Source organism: Jatropha curcas, chromosome 11 (assembly GCF_041381405.1).
Source record: "Jatropha curcas cultivar XTBG-Jc1 chromosome 11, XTBG_Jcur_1.0, whole genome shotgun sequence".
NCBI classification, from domain to species: Eukaryota; Viridiplantae; Streptophyta; class Magnoliopsida; order Malpighiales; family Euphorbiaceae; genus Jatropha; species Jatropha curcas.
The window spans coordinates 7,567,832-7,589,606 of record NC_143161.1 but is presented as its reverse complement, the minus strand read 5'-3'; the positions used below and the strand labels follow the sequence as shown (position 1 = coordinate 7,589,606).

Genomic DNA, 21,775 nt, shown 5'->3' with positions numbered 1-21,775 from the left:
AAATCGCTGGTTACCACCATTTGTCAGACATTATTTTCCAAGAAAATTTATTTTCAAAAAACCATCAGATTAAATAATCAGAGCAAAATATTTCCTCTAATTATTAAATAAACATTAGACTAAACTCATTACTGACCAATTGAAACTCTAATTTAAATAGTTCTCATAAACATTAGTTGAAATTTTTTTTTTTTTTAAATCTATCATCAATATTCGATTTGAACTTTTTAATTTATTCAACATTAGATGCAATCAGACTCACATAAAACATTTCCTATCTGATTTTTTTTAGTTAATCCTATTATCAAATGGGTGAAAAACAGAAATCAATGTCCTGTTGAATTCAGCAATAAAAATTGATTTTGAAAAAAGAAAAAAAATAATAATTAGAAAAAATGGAAAAGGCTCAGAGAGTTGCTGTCTGTGCTCAAAGAAGAGCCTGAAAACAAGCTCCCCTCATACAAGAGGTGTCAGAATTTATACAGCACTCTTCATCTTTGCCCTATTTACTCATTAAAACAACACAAAAGCAATTCCTAAGAAATAAAAGGTACATAAAGGACTGACCGCCATAGATCAAGAACAGACGAAACAAGAAAGAAAATAGCAGAGAGCGGCTCTGCTCCAATTAGGGTTTTGAAAGAGAGGTGAATTGAAAGAGAGGGTTATTGGCAGCTTTTATAGATTCTTTTCGGGCTTTTTTGGGTTTTGGTTTCTGATGGGCCAATATAGAGAAGTTGGGCCTAGTAATATTTTATAGCCCTCTATTTCATTGGACTTTGTTATAGGCCTTTAAATAGATTGTCCACTGATTGAAAGCTATGACACAGAGAATAGGCCCAATATACATATCATATAGGACATTAGGGTAATTTGGTGGACAGCAAATTACAGTGAAGAGTATTAGAAAGATCAATTGAATCTTTCATTAGCATCTGCTTCTTGCAAGTCTTGTATTATCCCTCTTTTAATAAAATTTTCTACACCTCAATAGTATAACAAGATATGATGGGAAGTATCCCTTCTTCTTAGCAAGATGTTTCGAGTTTCTGAATATAGAGTTTTTTTTTAATATTCGAGAGAGAATACTTTTACCTATATTCTACCCCAGAGGTATTCTGGGATATTAAAACTTTAAATGGATCCGTTCGCCACGGTCGTTCCGACTTGCATAAATGGTTCCATTGATCTATCTAGTGCAATGAATGGTTCTCCAAAATCTTTATTATAATCTATCAATAAAGTTTCATTATTTATAAATAAAAAGGGGATGAAAAGCTGGATTCTTTCAACGTTTAACTACCAAGCTTCATGATTCCTAAACAGATTTATTTAAGAAAATACATGATTAAATGCAATTGGAGAAAGATTACCAGATCAAACTTTGGTATATAATTAACAATACATAATCAAAACCCTAATCAACCTCGAATTTTGAAAAGTTGCATTTTTTTTCAAATTAAAATAATTTAAAATTAATAGATCCACATAGCACACTGACAAGGCCATGGTCATAATAATATTGGTCCTTTTGACTCCTTGGTAAAAATAAAATAAAAAATGAAAAAAAATACGAGTCTGCACGTGTTCACCGTCCCCTCTCACGTGCATGATTCATGCAAAGTAAAAAGAAAACAGACATCAAAGTAATGGAAAAGAGAAGAGGGTATTGAGTGAAGAAAGAAAGAGAGAAAGAGAGACAATTTCCTATATTCGCTCTTTAGCATTGGAACTCAACAAATGAAACCATGCCCATCTGATTCTGATCCCTCTAATAATATTTTATCTTCTTTTGCCAGACATTTTACTAATAAGAAATTGCTTACTCTTATTAATTAATTAACTAATATTAAAGAGTTTTAGTTTTACCATTAAATTACTAAAAACAATACAGATTAAAATATATTCTAACTGATTCCTCTTTCTCTTACACTATATAAATAGTATTAGTATATAATAGATCAGATCAAGCTTGCTCTTGTTTCTTCATTTACTCTCATTTATGCACTTCTCTTACAATCGAAAGCAAAGGGTTACCAGAAACTTTCTGATTCTTCTGGTTTTTCTTCAAATGCATGCACGGGTTCTTCTGCTGCTGTTGGAGGTGCATTCAGAGATTAGCTCATTTCAAGATTCTTTACAAGTGGATTGAGACTATAAGGTGAGTTTTCTTTTTGCTCTGTTCTAGTTACATTTTGCCAATATTAATTTCTTGATTACTGGGTAAACAGTACATTGCATTGCATGTTTCTTTTTCTTGAAGAACTGTATAATTGGTTAGTTTTCTTTTCTTGTGCATGGTTCAATAGTTCAATAGTTGAATATATACTTTATATTTATTATAAAAGATTAAAAAGTTCAAAATTTTATGGGTTTTCTCCTTTAAAAATTTCTAATATAAAAAAAAAAAAAAAAAAAAAACTCCTTTTCCTGTGTAAATTTCACAATATTGGAATATAAAACTTCTCCTTGATATTAAAGTTAAAACTTATTTTTCTAACAATTAACCATCTTATTTACTGGAAAAAGAAATTGAAAACTGATATTTAGATCGATGCAGTTAAAAGTTTTCTTTTACCTGGTCAATTCACTCTAGAGATAAATAATTAGTATAAAGAAATTATTTTTTTTTCACTTAATAATAATAATAATAATTATTGATATTTTTCTAAATGGGGCCCATCTGTATACAGTTTTACGAAGGGCTGGGCCTTTGAGGTTAGTATACTGTGTTTGGTCCCCAGACAAGTAACATATTGATGTAGCTAGCACATATCCCTTTCGAAAGCAGTATTTCGATAGTGGCATTTCGATAATCAGAGGTTGATTTTGCGCGTTACGTGGCATATCCACGTCTAGTGATGTGGCAAAAAATTGGAGTCCAGTCCACTAAGTTCCATATCAGCAAACATTAGCGGCTCTAGATGGGCCAAAATTGATAAAGAAAAATAAATCCGGTATATTAATTGAAAAAAATTAAACGTAATGGTCGAATGTGAAAAAAAAAATATAATAAATAAGAGGTTAAAAAATTAAAAATAAGTAAGAGGTCATTGCTTACTTTTTGAAAAAAAAAAAAGAAAAAAAAAAGTAGAACTTTTCACTTTTTTACCACTCCACTTTTTATCTTTCTGTCATATCGTAGAAGACCAGAACAGTACCACGTCGACACGTATTTACTAATTGGGCTTGCGCATGGTAAATCCCATCAAAGTCGCACTACTTGACTTTTTTTATCTCTGCAACTGCAAGACTCTGCTCTCTCCAGTCTCCACTCTCAAGTAATAGCTAATAGGGAAAATAGTATTAAACCACCTATTTAATGCCTCTTACAATATATACTAAAATAATAATATAAATAGCATTACTAATGATTTTCCATTAAGTGATATTATAATTATTTGAAAATTATAAAATCTTGGATTTTGATTCTTGTTAATTTTGAAATTTCAAATTATTTATTTGATACATATTTTTCTCTTAATAGGCAAAAAGTGATCATTTATGAGTTGCGTGGTTGAAAAATAGGTGTAAACAAAACATATTTTGATTTCTAATAATTGAAATCAAAATCGATCGAAGCTAGTTAAATCAGCAGAACAATTAATCGATTTTAATTTTGAAAATTAAAACAAATACATAAGAACAAAGAATCAGTAGTATTCAACGGTAACTTTTTAAGTAGTTTTTAGTGTTTTAATCCGTCAAAACGATAAATGTTATTTTTTACAGTATTCAGTAATATAACGTTTAAATTAGTTTTTAGAGGTTAAAATGACATTTTGCGAAAAGTTAACTCATTTAGCTTTTAATATTTCACGAAAAGCTAATCAAACAACAACTAACAGTTAAATGCTACCGAAACAGCTAATTTTGTCGAACAAATCCTTTATTCCGAAAGATTGAAACTAGCATTTCTATGAATTGAAACAGATTTTCAACTGGCCAGCCCTATGTACAACGTTGAAGGCTGGATTTGAGAATAAACAGTCATTTTCAACGGGGCAGTGAAAGAATTGCTGCAATGCCAAATTAGGCATTAGGCATGAAGTGATAGTACAAATATAATAATTTTATACACAAAAATATATTAAAGAGTAAGTGTAGTTTCACAGGGTTGGGTACTGAGTTTATTAGTGAGTAGTCTTATTCAGATTCCATAAGCTATCTACCACTTGTTTTGTTGAATTGTAATAACATGAAACCTGCGGTAGGTTTTGTTTTTGTCATTTTGTTCTTTCCATAGACCAAAATACATACCAACAACATAGTACATTTCTTAAAAGCACAGTCAACCTTTTGCACTTTAAGATTACTAGTTGCTTACTTATTACTATTGGTTAATAACTATGAGTGAATTCTAACAATAAATTAATATTTGAAATTCTTTATTTTTATAAATTTTTTACACTTACTAATTATCCATTATTTAAATTTTATTCATAACATTACACATTATTTATGCATGTTTTACCTGCTTATTGTGTTTATACGTATATTCTCTATTTTTTAAGATTTCTAATTGAGTTAATACCCAATTAAATACATTCCTTAATATAATAAGATTTAAATTTAAATAGAATTAAAAATTTAATACAAACAATGAGATTTACTTGCCTAGACTGAATTCGCGATAACCAATAGACAAATAAACAAATGAAAATAAAATTTTTATTGAAATGAATATACTTCTAATCATGTACTAGAACAAAAAATGATAAACTAAAAACAGTTTTTAAAAAATTCTATTTTTATTGGGTTAGCGTGCAAGTGAGACAATGAATCCGATTTAAGTAAGTATTTTTCAAAAACAATAAATTATTTTTTTATTCTTTTGGCAATTTCACCCATCCATTTCCAATTATATATTACAGATTACAGAAATGAACCAGAATTTTTTTTCTTTAAATTATATATATTTTCCTTGGGCATGACTTTAAGGAGTCCTGTCCTATTATTGACATGGAATTTATAGTTGAAAAGCTTGAGCGCACTGACCGATCAACTTATATAAGCACATACAGAAACGGTCATCAACCCATTTCTTAATTCTTCTTCTATGTTTAATTTGCAGAGGATATATATATTAATATACACTGATCATATATAGATCAATGTTGAAGGAGAACCCACCTCAAAACGGGACCCAATATTCAAGAAGAACAGGACCCACAAGTTGGAAGAGCAGGTACACCATTGATCACGAAAGTGGGGATCTGGTAGAGTGTTCAGGCAAGTATTGTAGATCATGCACAGCTGGGTGTATAGGTGATAGTTTAGCTCTCTGTTGTTGCCCTTGTGCTCTGGTTAATCTTTTCGCTCTAGCTTTTGTTAAAGTTCCATGGATGGTTGGAAGAAAGTGCTTGAAAAAAATACTCAAAAAGAGAAAAATTAGCAAGAAAATAAGATCAAGAAACATGGAAATCAACCAAAGATCATCACAGTCCAAGAAAAGTTGCAGTAGTAGTTGTGAGGAAGCTGATGATCAAGAAATAGCAGAAGAAGAAGAAGATTATGGGAATTTGAAAAAGGGAAGGGTAGAAGATGGAATTTTGAAAATATTGCGTGGTGGTGATTACGAGAATGAAGAGGGAAATTTGGGTAGTGCTAGGTTTGAGGCAGAGAGGGTTTGGTTAGAGTTGTACGAAGATGGTCATTTGGGTTTTGGTAGGGTTTCCTTCACTGGTTAATGTTAATATATTAACGTACATTCTTGTATTGAACTGTAAATTTTTGAAATTTTTTGAAGGATGAATTTATTAATTCTTGGTTTGGTCGACAAAAAATAGGCCAGAAACTATGCAATCTTTTATAAATTCTATATTGTCTTTAATTCCACCATTTTAGAGAAGAGAGAAATCCTACATCAGAGATTTTCTCAATTCTATCATTTTTTATTAATAATCAAATTTAAACAATTTATTTCAAAATATCTTTCAAATTTATAAATTTGTTTTTAAAACAATAGTATGTGAAATTCCATTGATTTTACAATCCTTAGATTCTACATTCCATCCATCTAAGATGAAACAGACAAAACCTAGCAGTCTCTCACCCTCTCTCCATTCTTTTAGAGCTTTTCAAGATTTTGCTTTTTTGAGCCATCATCGATCAATTTTTTTTGTCCACGCTGATTTCTTTTTACCTTTTCCCTAATTTTACTTAATTGTTTTTAATTAATTTCAAGATATGCATTCATTGAAATAAATTTTTGATGTAGTCTCTTAAAATTTGTCTTTGTTAATTGATTTTGAGTGTCTTTTCCACCCTATTAATGAGACTGAGTGTTTTTTTACACCATTACAGTGAAATTTTCTATGTTTTCATTCCTTTTTTCATGGAGTTGTTCCTCATTGTTCAAAAGTTTTTAAGTTTATTTGTGATTTGTTTTTTTTTTTTTTTTTTTGACAGTTCAAAATGAGAGATGTATTATTGAGTGTTTGTAATTAGAGAACAAACACATCTCTTCAAATTCGGGTGTGATCTTATACCAATGAAGTCTGGTAATATGATTTGTTTCTATATTGATATTTGGTATTTTAAACTCTTTGTGAGTTTTATATATAGCAAGTTTCCAAAAGAACAAAGTTCGGAACAATATTATATATTTTTTTTTTGTCCTATTTAAAAATGGATTAGTTTTTATCAAAAAAATAATTTTTTTTCTGTCAATGTCATTTTTAAATAAAAGATTTCAATTTTTTTATATATATGTATTTCTTATTTCTATGAGAATAGTATGATTGTAATACCCCGAATTTTTATTTTTGAAACTTTCGAATTTTTATTAAATAAAAAATCTTGATTTTCAACTATTTGGGCTATAAACACCAAACAATCTTAACTTGAGTCCAAAATTTTGCGAGTTGGGCCCAAGCCCAAGTATATTGTCGGAATTTTCGATTTGAGAACAGTTAAATCAGGTCAAACCATTGATTTGGACCAAATCGGTTCGAATAGAACCGGAATGGCCTTGAACTCTCTAGAAACGCCTCCTCTTTTTTTTTTTCTTTCTTTTTTTTTTTTTTTTTCTTTTTTTTCTTTTTCCCCTCTTCTTCGGCGCGCGATCTCACCTGGCCCTCTCCTCCTCTCGTTTTTCGATCACCGGAGACCAGCGCCACGCCTTGCCGTCGCCTCCTTGCCGCAGCAGCTCCGGCCTCTCCTTCCCTCTCTCCGTTCGTTTCTAGAGAAAGCAACAGTCGCAGGAAGAGTTGCGACCTTGCCTCGATCGGAACCGCGTCGCAGTATCCTCCTCGGCTCTCCGGCGGCTCCAGGCGGTCTGAACGACGGCGCAGCTTCACACTCTTCCTCTCCATTGCCGTTCACCTGCTGGCACAGCAAACGCAAGGAACTGCGGTTGCGTTCCGAACGGGACAATAGCGCCACCAGTCCTGTTCTTCATTTTTCTGGCGACAATTGTCCTTAGCCGGCGTTTGTGACCCGATCTTCTCACTTGCAGTTTCTTCGACCACTACCTCCTTCACTTTCGACCGAACTAGCAGCGGCACTTTCTATTTGGTAAGCCAAATTTTGACCTTCTTCAGTAGAATTTATGAGTTCTTGCTGAATGATGAAGGATTTGATTCATGAATTAAGTTGATGTTAGAACTAAATTCCTAGCTACTACTGTTCATGCAATTTTATTAAGGAGAATGTGATTCTTCAATCTAATTTAAGTTATAGATTAATCTACTGAATATATTAGCATGAATAAGATGATTTATAGCTTGGAATTCGGTATAGCATGAGAATGACAGCAGTAAGCTTCAATCCAAGGTATATGTATATATATATATATATATGAAATATGAGGAAACCTCAGATTTAATTGTTCATAAGCACAAACTGAAATTGATGTGAAATTGGTAAGTATGTTTGGTTATTACGGTTTTTTTTTAAGGTGTTAGAACAAATTTGATATGGCAGTAGCTAATCTAACCATTTGTTTAAGTTATTGCCTTGATATGAGATTTAGGATATTATCAATTAAGTTCTTGTTGAGAAAGGAGTTCATTGGCCTGTAATGTACAGGCTATATTCAGAAATCTGATTTCTTTAGCTTGGCAGGGGCTAGTTGGTAAGATTTTATGAGTTTTGCTAAATGAGTTTATATTAATGCTATATATTTATGATTCGTATTTAACAATGTTGTGGATAAGGTTTAATGATGTGATTGACAAAGAAATATGAACTATAGATTGGGATGACAATAAATTTAATTGAATTTTTATTTAGGTTAGCATTGATTCTTAGTGGCTAGTTTAGAATTTTAACAAATGTATAAATATATGTGGTTTATACCTTAAGCAAGGATGATGAAGTAAAGGCTCGACGGGGAGTTTATAATGAATAGAGGCTAAGTAACTATCAAACGAGAATAGTTGAATTTAACTTATCGATGCACGTTTTATTTATAAAGTGTACATTTATTTGATAATTAGTTAGAGGACAATTAACAATATCATTTGAACATGTTGGAGGTTATTATAATTTGTAAATTAATTGGTGAATGTTGACATGGTTGTTTTGAAAGGAGGTTGGGAATTAAATTGATTGATTGCCCGACGGATGGGCTGTGTGTATTGTTGATAAATATATAACATTATTGTGATATTTAAACAGGTAGATAGTCATATTTTTAGGGGAGGTTATGCCGAAATTTCGATAGAACCTAGATTAATTTTAATTAATAACATAATAAATAAGCTTATTTAGATAAATTCTATAATTTGATACATAATAAATAAAGGGCTCTAATTATTTATTTATTATCATTATTAATCATTTAATTATTTCATTATTTATTTATTTATTTTCATTATTATTGTTTATTACTATTATTTATTTTATTATTGTTGTTTATTGTTAATGCTACTTATTTATTTATTTGCAGTTGGTTTTGGATGTCTAAATTGTGCATTGCATTACGATGTTTAATTGATTAACATGCTTGCATTTGATTGCAATGTTTGATTAATTGTGTTTTAAAAATGCTATGCTTTGTTTGTGTGGAATTGGGATGAAGTGGACCACCATGGGTTTGTGAGGACGGTCTGTGATATGGATCCTGAATATGATATGATAGTTGACCGTCGGCCGGGAAAATGGGAGATCGGCGCCCCCTTGTGCACCTGACGATATAGATTATATGGAAATTCACAGGATGGCTTCTTGTTGTTGCGCACCTGATAATCTAGATTTGATTGTAGCCCGCAGGGTGGCCTCCTGTTGTGAGCGCTTGATGATCTAGATTGGATGGAGACCACCGGGTTGCCTCCTGTTGGTATGGAAAAGAAAAGAGAGAATGGAAAAATAATGAGAGGACTGGTCAGTGAGGATTAGACCAGTTGGCCGTATGGGGGATCGGCTCCCTGGTGCACATGTATGAGAGGGCGAGCCATGTGTGAGGACGGCTCGTTGGGGTTTCAGGTGGCGCCACTGACTAATTTCCACGTGATGTGATTATATGAAGATGTTTATGATTGTGAGTGCTGATGATATGCCATTTGTGTGACTGGCTGCGTGAGCATATAACTAGTCGGATGACTAGATTAATATGTGTACACATTTGTGTGACTGCGTGTGTTGTGCAATAATTATTACTCCTTAGAAAACTCACATGTCTTGTTTAAATTTTTCAGGAAGTAAGTTTTTCTTTAATTCGGGTTAAGCTATGTTTCTTCGCCGCAGGGTTATTAAAAGTTTTCCTAGTTCCATAATTGTTTTGCTATGTAATTATATGTATAGGAAGCTGTGTATAACAAACAGTTAGTGACTCCGCAGTTGTAGAATTTACATACATCTAGTCGTGTAGTAATATAGATGAAGTAATTCTGTTAGCCTATACTAAAAATGTGTTGTATTGTAAATGGGGCTCGAACTGTGAAATGTAGAAGATAAACTTGGGCTGAGAAATAATAAAATATTGAGGTTTATTTTTTCATAATCATATGGACAGAATGTTGAAATTTAGACCGAGATAATAGATTCTAGTGTTTCAGGCTTACTACGGGCCTCGGGGGCCTTAAGCTTACCTGGGCCCTAGTGCCGGTCCGACCCATGGAATCGGGTCGTGACAAAGTTGGTATCAGAGCTTAGGTTAGAAATTTTAGGACACAACTGCGGAGCATATGAAATTTCTTTATGTTGGGATCGGCCGTAACCAACATAAGGAAGGAAACTTGTGATTTTCCTCTCTAGGGATGGTGGACGCACTAGACCCTATGAGGTGGGAAAATCCACACCTATTGTGTAGATCAATAGATTATAGAAGAAGTAATTCAGGGTTTGAAATGAAAGCAGTAGACAATAAGATAAATCCATCGCAGTACCTATAGGGGCTAGAGTTGGTATCAACCCTTAGGCTAGGGAATAGAGTAATACCTGATGGTAGTGGATTGGCCTGATCACCCAGTACACTACTTTTCATGTGAACTCTATTCCTATCAGTGAACATGATAGTGTAGAGAATAAATAGGTTTTTCATTTGTATGGTGGATTGATGAACCTTGGGTGGTTAAGAATCGATATTTTAGCATTCAGTCCGGCTACTAAATTTCCTTAGAAATTATTCAAAAGATAATCTTTTTATTGTTTTATTTACTTGATATTTGATATTTAAATTTATAACCCCATTTTTTATCTTGAATTCAAATTGTGTTATGATAAATAATTTGAAATTGATTATTATGTAGAAAATTGTTTTTAAAAGTTGTCTATTTATATTACGGGGCCAATTGGATTAGATCATAAAATGAAATGATTATGAGAATAGTAAAAAAATAAATAAATAAATAAATAAATTTAGGAAGAAGATTTGAAAAAGAAGAATAAGACCAGTGGTGATAATGATATTAAGTAAGTAGACAGTTAGTAGCTAAGTGAGAACATAAGCGTTGGAAAGGTTTGAGGAGATAATTCTAGTTTAAAAGCTAGATAGCAACTAGAGTTAGAGAGTAGGACTGTTTAATGTAATAAAAGGGACAAATAACATTAAGGAATGTGTTTGAATGGTTTAAGGGTATAAAAATGATATAAATAACAAGTTGTAATATATGTTAGGAGCATGTGATATTTGGATGGTAAAGTAGCTTTACCTTGGGACTTAAGTAATTTTATTAGTACTGATGAGAATTAGGTAGAAGGTGAATATTTAAGACAAGCAATAAAGGTTAGGTTAAAATGTTGGTGAATAGATAAATCATGAATAATGATGATTAGTAGTACAAAAGAAACCAAGTGGACGAAATAATTAATAAGAATACTATAGGGTAAACAGGACTTATATTAGTAAGAATCAAGAGAGTGAGCTCAAGTCGCCCTGTGATACTAATAGACAACAAAAGTTACAAGACGATTTTTTCTTAAAATTTTGGATTAAAGTAGTGGTTTTTGAACTTTTGATTAAGAAAAGTTTTAGTAATAATATATGTAAATTAAACGAGTTAATTCTTATTATTATAAGTAAATTAAATTTCAATCGTTTTGTGTTCGTAAACTATGTGTTAGGTTTTCATGAAGGAATGCCTAGTGAAAATTTAAATTTTCAAATGAAATGATATAATCCTGAGAAACATATATGATATATATTATGTATTTTCTTGATAAACCTGGTTTTATTGTAAGATTTAATTCAAAGAAACATTTTCAAAGGATTTCAGTAGCTGTCTGAAGATAGTAATTGGAGATTTAGGTAGTAAACTTAAGGTCCTTGTAAGTTTTAGCTAGGTGGCCCTAAATAGGGTGGTTGGCGATAGAATTACAATTAGAATACCTCACCCTTTTCTTTCCTCGGTTCATATTATCCACTCTTGCTGTCTCCCTAATGATGGAAGTAATTTCTTATGACTTTGAAATTCCTATGTATCCATTCTTGCTCTCGCCTACTAGATTTCAATTCGAGGACGAATTGTCTTAAGGGGGGGAGATTGTAATACCCCGAATTTTTATTTTTGAAACTTTCGAATTTTTATTAAATAAAAAATCTTGATTTTCAACTATTTGGGCTATAAACACCAAACAATCTTAACTTGAGTCCAAAATTTTGCGAGTTGGGCCCAAGCCCAAGTATATTGTCGGAATTTTCGATTTGAGAACAGTTAAATCAGGTCAAACCATTGATTTGGACCAAATCGGTTCGAATAGAACCGGAATGGCCTTGAACTCTCTAGAAACGCCTCCTCTTTTTTTTTTCTTTCTTTTTTTTTTTTTTTTTCTTTTTTTTCTTTTTCCCCTCTTCTTCGGCGCGCGATCTCACCTGGCCCTCTCCTCCTCTCGTTTTTCGATCACCGGAGACCAGCGCCACGCCTTGCCGTCGCCTCCTTGCCGCAGCAGCTCCGGCCTCTCCTTCCCTCTCTCCGTTCGTTTCTAGAGAAAGCAACAGTCGCAGGAAGAGTTGCGACCTTGCCTCGATCGGAACCGCGTCGCAGTATCCTCCTCGGCTCTCCGGCGGCTCCAGGCGGTCTGAACGACGGCGCAGCTTCACACTCTTCCTCTCCATTGCCGTTCACCTGCTGGCACAGCAAACGCAAGGAACTGCGGTTGCGTTCCGAACGGGACAATAGCGCCACCAGTCCTGTTCTTCATTTTTCTGGCGACAATTGTCCTTAGCCGGCGTTTGTGACCCGATCTTCTCACTTGCAGTTTCTTCGACCACTACCTCCTTCACTTTCGACCGAACTAGCAGCGGCACTTTCTATTTGGTAAGCCAAATTTTGACCTTCTTCAGTAGAATTTATGAGTTCTTGCTGAATGATGAAGGATTTGATTCATGAATTAAGTTGATGTTAGAACTAAATTCCTAGCTACTACTGTTCATGCAATTTTATTAAGGAGAATGTGATTCTTCAATCTAATTTAAGTTATAGATTAATCTACTGAATATATTAGCATGAATAAGATGATTTATAGCTTGGAATTCGGTATAGCATGAGAATGACAGCAGTAAGCTTCAATCCAAGGTATATGTATATATATATATATATATGAAATATGAGGAAACCTCAGATTTAATTGTTCATAAGCACAAACTGAAATTGATGTGAAATTGGTAAGTATGTTTGGTTATTACGGTTTTTTTTTAAGGTGTTAGAACAAATTTGATATGGCAGTAGCTAATCTAACCATTTGTTTAAGTTATTGCCTTGATATGAGATTTAGGATATTATCAATTAAGTTCTTGTTGAGAAAGGAGTTCATTGGCCTGTAATGTACAGGCTATATTCAGAAATCTGATTTCTTTAGCTTGGCAGGGGCTAGTTGGTAAGATTTTATGAGTTTTGCTAAATGAGTTTATATTAATGCTATATATTTATGATTCGTATTTAACAATGTTGTGGATAAGGTTTAATGATGTGATTGACAAAGAAATATGAACTATAGATTGGGATGACAATAAATTTAATTGAATTTTTATTTAGGTTAGCATTGATTCTTAGTGGCTAGTTTAGAATTTTAACAAATGTATAAATATATGTGGTTTATACCTTAAGCAAGGATGATGAAGTAAAGGCTCGACGGGGAGTTTATAATGAATAGAGGCTAAGTAACTATCAAACGAGAATAGTTGAATTTAACTTATCGATGCACGTTTTATTTATAAAGTGTACATTTATTTGATAATTAGTTAGAGGACAATTAACAATATCATTTGAACATGTTGGAGGTTATTATAATTTGTAAATTAATTGGTGAATGTTGACATGGTTGTTTTGAAAGGAGGTTGGGAATTAAATTGATTGATTGCCCGACGGATGGGCTGTGTGTATTGTTGATAAATATATAACATTATTGTGATATTTAAACAGGTAGATAGTCATATTTTTAGGGGAGGTTATGCCGAAATTTCGATAGAACCTAGATTAATTTTAATTAATAACATAATAAATAAGCTTATTTAGATAAATTCTATAATTTGATACATAATAAATAAAGGGCTCTAATTATTTATTTATTATCATTATTAATCATTTAATTATTTCATTATTTATTTATTTATTTTCATTATTATTGTTTATTACTATTATTTATTTTATTATTGTTGTTTATTGTTAATGCTACTTATTTATTTATTTGCAGTTGGTTTTGGATGTCTAAATTGTGCATTGCATTACGATGTTTAATTGATTAACATGCTTGCATTTGATTGCAATGTTTGATTAATTGTGTTTTAAAAATGCTATGCTTTGTTTGTGTGGAATTGGGATGAAGTGGACCACCATGGGTTTGTGAGGACGGTCTGTGATATGGATCCTGAATATGATATGATAGTTGACCGTCGGCCGGGAAAATGGGAGATCGGCGCCCCCTTGTGCACCTGACGATATAGATTATATGGAAATTCACAGGATGGCTTCTTGTTGTTGCGCACCTGATAATCTAGATTTGATTGTAGCCCGCAGGGTGGCCTCCTGTTGTGAGCGCTTGATGATCTAGATTGGATGGAGACCACCGGGTTGCCTCCTGTTGGTATGGAAAAGAAAAGAGAGAATGGAAAAATAATGAGAGGACTGGTCAGTGAGGATTAGACCAGTTGGCCGTATGGGGGATCGGCTCCCTGGTGCACATGTATGAGAGGGCGAGCCATGTGTGAGGACGGCTCGTTGGGGTTTCAGGTGGCGCCACTGACTAATTTCCACGTGATGTGATTATATGAAGATGTTTATGATTGTGAGTGCTGATGATATGCCATTTGTGTGACTGGCTGCGTGAGCATATAACTAGTCGGATGACTAGATTAATATGTGTACACATTTGTGTGACTGCGTGTGTTGTGCAATAATTATTACTCCTTAGAAAACTCACATGTCTTGTTTAAATTTTTCAGGAAGTAAGTTTTTCTTTAATTCGGGTTAAGCTATGTTTCTTCGCCGCAGGGTTATTAAAAGTTTTCCTAGTTCCATAATTGTTTTGCTATGTAATTATATGTATAGGAAGCTGTGTATAACAAACAGTTAGTGACTCCGCAGTTGTAGAATTTACATACATCTAGTCGTGTAGTAATATAGATGAAGTAATTCTGTTAGCCTATACTAAAAATGTGTTGTATTGTAAATGGGGCTCGAACTGTGAAATGTAGAAGATAAACTTGGGCTGAGAAATAATAAAATATTGAGGTTTATTTTTTCATAATCATATGGACAGAATGTTGAAATTTAGACCGAGATAATAGATTCTAGTGTTTCAGGCTTACTACGGGCCTCGGGGGCCTTAAGCTTACCTGGGCCCTAGTGCCGGTCCGACCCATGGAATCGGGTCGTGACAATGATGCACTCACATTACTTTCTCTATCCACAAATATAAGTCATATGGTTATACGGGATAAAAAAAATAATTAATTTCTCTAAAATTTTAACAACATATTCATTAATTTGATTAAATTACATTTTATCCCTTTATCTCACATTATTATTTCAATATAATCAATTGCATTTAACATAAATGAGGATAGAATTTAAAACAAATTTATTAATTACTCTTAGATATTATCGAAACGATATATACACTTAGAACCACGTATATTTGTGGATAGAAGAAATAATATATTTCTTAATATTTATGGCAATGTTAGAGAAAAAAAAAAAAAGAGTAGTGAATCTAAAATGGAAAATGATTTAATGGACAACATATTTTATGTGGTGTAAGAATATCAAATTTATCTAGAATACAAAGATGGGACACAGAGAGATCACACCCTATCATCATAAAAGATTTTCCTTAAATTGTCATTCCTTAATTTCAATTTCTCACCTAAAACTCAAATTAAAATCAAGTCTAAATTCTAATTTGGTCTCAAAAAGATTATTGTTAAAAACAATAAAAGAAGAATAAGAAAATTCCACTCAAAGATAACCCTATCCATTAATTTAAATGAGTTACACAATTGGCTTGCTTAATTGTTTTATTGTAATTTACACAGAATCCATTAAAGATAACCCTACCCATTCAATTTGAATTATTTTTATCACAAGACATTAGCCTTTAGTCATTTCAACTAAGCATCATCTGTTGTTAATGATAGTTGACAAAAAAAATTTGTCAACTCTAATTGTAAGATAGTAACAAAGTATGAGGAGATTTTAGTAATTAAATAATCATTCTACTTTACCTTTTCCTATTTTTACAGCCACGTATATAAATTCATCTATGAATTTTATTACTTTAATTTTATAGCACTCTCAATTTTTACTTTGATCCATCAAACACTTAAATTTATAAAACTATATCTATTAAGTACTTTAATTTTCAAAATTATTTTATTGAATACCTTAACTTGCAAAATTAGATTAACTAAACACTTATTAAAAAGTCAAAATTTATGAAAATTATTGTTTTAAAAGTCATACTAACTACATAGCAATAGCAAGTCAACATTAAAAGTTAAAAGCTCTAAAGATTGTTGTGGCCTAATCTTTAGTTTCACCCGGAATTTTTCGAGCCGTTACAATTTCACTCTAAATCGACTTTAGTATCTTGGACACTCTGAATTTATTAACTTACTTGCAATTATACCCTAATTTGAATTAATATCCAACTCATTATTTTTACATCTTAAAATTGGTTTAATTTTAAAATCAAATACTCAATCTTGATTTTTTTTTATATTTATTATATGAATACTTGACTTTGATTTTATTATTTATTGTTTAAATATTTGGATATGAGGTCTATTTTTTATATTATTTTAATCACAATTCCGATCTTAGTTTACTTTTAAGGTGCAATTGTAACAAATCGACAAGTTTAGGGTGTTCTAAGTCACTTTTAGAGTGAATTGCACCTAAAAACAAATTAAAGTGTAATTGCAACTAGGTTGATAAGTTTAGGATGTCTAGGGTATAAATATTGATTTAAAATGAAATTACAACTATTTGAAAAGCTCAAAGTGAAAACGAAGGTTTCGCCGATTGTTGTTAGTATCGATATTTGTGTAATATTACCAAAAATATACAAATTTAAATATATGATAAGTCATCCGTAAAATTGAAAGTACCCAGGATTAAAATTGTAAAGTTGAGAGGTATATATTTAGCCCTATTTTTACGTAATAGGTATTCTCAACTGGGGGATTTTAAAATTATTACTTTCTCACATGAGTCTTATTCATCCAAAAGATATTATTTTTATCTTGTGAATAAAACAAAGCTATAATAAAAATATATTCGTATTTGAAACCTCTCACTTTATATATTACTAAAAAATAATTAAGTAATACTAGATTAAGTATAAATTGTTGTTTTTTAATAAAATTAAAGTAAACTAGGTATATAAATTCATCCGTTACCAATAAAAATAAAAATTTTTTAAAAATAGGCTCTATCTTTTTTTTTTTTTCCAATGCTGCTAAAAATACCTTCATTTCAAAAGATTATATTTCATTGTTAATCTATAGATGGAGCCATACACTGAGTCCCAACAAGTGATTCGTGTTATCTTTTTATTCTATTTTTTGTCCAGAAGAAAAATCCAAAATTCAAAAGGGTATTTTCTCAAAAGAAATTCAAAAGGGTAATCTGGGGTTTCTAACAAACAGACAGAATAAAAAGGGAACCGTAAGCCCCGCCAAATTTTAGACGAACGATGACGATTACTTTCAAATTGAAGGGTGGCCACAATTCGGTAGCGCACGTTAGCCTGCCAAACCACACATCACTATCTTACTCCACACGGCACAGTACGCACTCATAAATCGCTCCATGGGATCAATAATTCAATGCAGAGCAAAAGCCCCGCCCTTGCAAGGCAAAGAGAGTTGTTAAAAAGAAAAAAGGACAGAGTGACTCAGTGAGTTAAGTCAATAATGGAGGGCGAGCCGACTCGGGTGATGATTGCAGTGAACGAGTCAACAATCAAAGGTTATCCACATCCTTCGATTAGCAGCAAAGGAGCTTTCGAGTGGACTCTTAAGAAGATAATTCGCTCTAACACTGCTGGTTTCAAGATTCTCTTCCTCCATGTTCAAGTCCCTGATGAAGACGGTTCTTTCTCTAACTTTTTTGAGTTTTTGAATTGAACTGTTTAGTTAGATGTGATCGATTTGATTTTTAAGTTCAATACTTAAAACTTCATTGTATTATCTGTTTCTAATTTTTGAGTGCAAAGAGGAATTTTAGAGATTTAATTAGATAGATTACCGCTTTTTATTTTTCATTTCGGGTGCTAAATGTGTTTTTGGTTTCTGTTGCTGTTGATGTTTTTACATTTCTGCTCTGTTTGGTTGCCGAGAAAAATAATAGAAACGAGTAAACTGACTACTGAAATAATTATAGGATCGGTTAGGATAGGGAAATCTCTTCAAAAACTTTGTTAGTGATTTAAGTTGCTGTAGAGTGTAGAAGCTGCTTTGACTAGGTTTCATTGGCTGAGTTTTTTCTTAGAAGTGATTGATCATGGCATTTTTTTGTGTCTATAACACCCTAAAGTAGTTGCTAATTACTATGTAGGTGTTTGATTAGTTATTTTAGAAGGACCATTTGTTGTGTGTATCTTCTCAGAGCATAAATGCTGCACTTGATATGTTTGGGGTTTGCAGACAGTGAAAGATCATCCGAATCGATTACTGTGTACACTGACTTTTCTTTATTGGTTAAAGTTTATCTCAGTTTGCTTAAAAATGGAAAGGAACTATATGTGAATGATGAAAAAATTGACATATTTGTCATCTATATATTTTGATATCTGAATTTATACTTGTAGGGGATTCTAATTTAGTTACATAGCTTTTGATATGATAATATTATGGGGTAGTTGTTCAGAGAAGTTTAGTTGATGCCGTGCTTCGTTTGATTGGATACTATCCCATAATTTTTTTATTTGATATCTTATTTATTATTCTGAATGAATTTCTGAGGTATATTTCTTGCTTACTTTTCTTCTATATATCTGTGGCAAGTTATGTGGCTGTGTTAAAAATTTTGTGATTGATTTTTAGAATATACATTAGAATTAGCAACTACATGGTATAATATTTATTGGGAAAGTCAACTGCAGCATCAGTTGGTAATAAGGTAAAAGAAACCTGTGACATTTGTTGCAGATACGAGATAGTTTGAATGCATGTAAAAAAGAATAAACGGTAGCTAGATTGTGTTAGAAGGCATGGTTGACTTGGTACTAAGCTGTTGTTATGTTGCTATTTAATTATTTTTATTTTTCCTGTATTGATGTGAATAATGAAGGTGAGCTTGTTGGAAAAAAAAAAAGAAAAAAAGAAAGATTGCAACACTTTGACCTTGAGGGCATAGGTTTGTACCATAAAGCGACCACCTTGCTACACAAGGTGAAGGCTCAGAACATATGCCAGTTCATAGAGCTTGTAATGTGGAAGCCTCATTCTATTGTAATACATTAGCTGGTGTAGGTGGTGCTATAATTTTTCTATGATAGTTGTATTATTCTCTCAAGTATGCTTATCACATTATGGTTCTCGTAATCGGGGTTGGGGTCCAGGTTTGATAATCACTTTTAAACAATTTCTTGATATCCAGTTTAGTTTTCTGAGATAACAGGAAAAAAAAATAAAAATAAAAACGATCAACTTGCAGTCTCATTTTATCTCTTATTATTACTTGTGTTGTGACATATGGTCAAGTTCTTATGAGTGCACCTTGTTTTTCAACCCCCTCAACCATGAGTATGCTAAATAGTTCTTAAGTTCTAAAGTATGTCCTTTAAAACCTATTTGACATAATAGTTTCTTGCCCAAACAAGCTGTATTGAACAACAGCTTTAGCTTTGAGTTATTAACTAGTTACCAGTTATGCTTACTCTTGTGTGGTACATCCTGCAAATGAATGCCCTAAGCAATATGTCTTTCAGGTGGTGGATTTGACAGTTGTCTTGTTGAGTATGGCTTTTAACATGTTACATGAATGGGATATCTGCTGCAAAGAAGCATTAGCTGAATTAATCCTAGTGCTGCTAACATTTTAGTGAGGCAACGTTTTTTTTAGGGGAGCAGTGAAGCATAATATTTGCTTCTTTTTTTTTATATATAAATTATTTCAAAAAAATTTTTCTCCAATTTATATTTGCTTTGCATTGCTATTATTTGATTAAAGTGGAAATTGAAAACAAAAAAATTTATATAGCCACCCCAAACTAGTTTGGGACTAAGGCTTAGTTGTTATATAATCGAGCATCGAAAGTAAGGAAACTACTAAATATGTTTAGATCCTTGAGTCAGTTTAAATTTTGAAGATCTCCAACATTTTACTATTCCACGTATGACTTCCATCGTTTTTGTTCTTTCCATATTCCAAAATCTGCATTGCTCTTGTAATGAATCTGAAACATTCCTTGATAATGGATTCTTGTACGTTCCTGCTAGGTTTTGATGATATGGATAGCATTTACGCATCTCCTGATGATTTTAAAAGCATGAATAAGAGGGACAGGGTGAGAGGACTTCATCTGCTGGAGTACTTTGTGACTAGATGTCATCAGATTGGGGTAATAGAACATTTCTTTTGTGCTTGTATTCAAATCTAATTACATTATTGCATGACTACTAAAATTCCTAATTTACTTGAAGTTTCTTGCAATAATTTCCTATGGTATCAAGGTCAATATAGAGTAACACAATGATAATTTCCTATGGTATCAAGGTCAATATAGAGTAGCACAATGATAATTTCCTATGGTATCAAGGTCAATATAGAGTAACACAATGATAATTTCCTATGGTATCAAGGTCAATATAGAGTAGCTACATTGTGTTATATTAGTTTCCAATAGCTTCAATTAGTTTTAGTTTTTGCTTGACTTTCACTAAATTTTTATAGGTTGCTTGTGAAGCATGGATCAAGAGAGGTGATCCAAAGGAAATAATCTGCCATGAGGTGAAACGAGTGCAGCCAGATTTCCTGGTTGTTGGAAGTCGCGGTCTTGGTCCTTTCCAAAGGTACCTGTCACTCATTTTGTTCACAAAACTGCATAACCTTTGCCCTAGCTATCTTATAAGATTATACTAATGCAGCATTAAAAATACTCAAAAAACTTTTTATCTCGGCCTTTTGAAATGGAAATTATGTTTGTACCTCTTAAATAGAAATTTTCATCTGCTAACATAATTTGCAGGGTTTTTGTTGGAACTGTGAGTGAATTTTGCCAGAAGCATGCAGAATGCCCTGTTATCTCAATCAAACGTAAAGCTGAAGAAACTCCTCAGGATCCTGTTGATGACTGACTTCCTCATGCTCAGCCGGATTATTTTCACTGTGTTGATAAACTAAGAACACTAGAAATGTATTTGGAGTTAAGGGCATTTGTTTTATGATATTTGCCTGCAGATGCACACTATTGCGTCTATATAAATATGAAATTAGTAACCTTTCGCTATTTGCTGGAAATATATTGCTTCCATCGTTCGTCTCGGCGCAGTCTTGAGCCTCGTTTGTGAAGCTGACTGGCATTACAATCTTAATCAGGATCTGTCTCTCCTATAGTGTTTATCCGTCTTAAATTATTATCATGTTTTTTTTCTAAAATTACTATTTTGACCTTTATTTAATATACTTCTCTGTCAGCAAGTATAATAGTCAAAATTATCACTATTTCTTTTAAGAATTATATTGTCATTAATTAAATCTTGATATAAATAAAATTGATATATTGACCTTTAATCTTTTAATAAAATTTTATTTAATCAAATATTTGATTAATTTTAAGAATAATTTAATATAAGATAATTTAATTTATATGGATATTAAACAAAACGTATATTAAAAAAATGAAATAAAAGTTATAGTTTAATTATATTTTAAAATTTTTAATCTCC

General features: G+C 32.1%; 2 protein-coding genes and 1 non-coding gene across 3 annotated transcripts; 2 read left to right on the top strand and 1 right to left on the bottom strand.

The window, feature by feature from the left end:
• Positions 1–403: 403 nt before the first annotated feature.
• On the bottom strand, positions 404–502 carry LOC119369929 (small nucleolar RNA snoR1). The gene has a single exon (XR_005177482.1). It is a non-coding gene; the product is annotated as a small nucleolar RNA snoR1 (small nucleolar RNA).
• Positions 503–4,959: 4,457 nt separating this feature from the next.
• LOC105642911 (uncharacterized) lies at positions 4,960–5,763 on the top strand. Its single transcript, XM_012227901.4, has one exon. It carries the CDS (start codon positions 5,115–5,117, stop codon positions 5,688–5,690), a length of 576 nt encoding a protein of 191 aa, XP_012083291.1. The 5' UTR covers positions 4,960–5,114; the 3' UTR covers positions 5,691–5,763.
• An 11,945-nt stretch (positions 5,764–17,708) lies between these two features.
• On the top strand, positions 17,709–21,347 carry LOC105641463 (universal stress protein A-like protein). Its single transcript, XM_012226013.3, has 4 exons — positions 17,709–17,975; positions 20,327–20,448; positions 20,781–20,899; positions 21,076–21,347. The coding sequence occupies exons 1-4, from the start codon at positions 17,798–17,800 to the stop codon at positions 21,182–21,184; spliced, it is 528 nt and encodes a 175-aa protein (XP_012081403.1). The 5' UTR covers positions 17,709–17,797; the 3' UTR covers positions 21,185–21,347.
• The last annotated feature ends 428 nt before the right edge of the window (positions 21,348–21,775 follow it).

Excerpts from the sequence above, each read along its gene's own strand:
- LOC105642911 (XM_012227901.4), top strand. The coding sequence starts at position 5,115 with ATGTTGAAGGAGAACCCACCTCAAAACGGGACCCAATATTCAAGAAGA.
- LOC105641463 (XM_012226013.3), top strand. The coding sequence starts at position 17,798 with ATGGAGGGCGAGCCGACTCGGGTGATGATTGCAGTGAACGAGTCAACA. Across the intron at positions 17,976-20,326 it reads TCAAGTCCCTGATGAAGACG|GTTTTGATGATATGGATAGC; the intron begins GTTCTTTCTCTA and ends CGTTCCTGCTAG. Across the intron at positions 20,900-21,075 it reads GGTCTTGGTCCTTTCCAAAG|GGTTTTTGTTGGAACTGTGA; the intron begins GTACCTGTCACT and ends CATAATTTGCAG.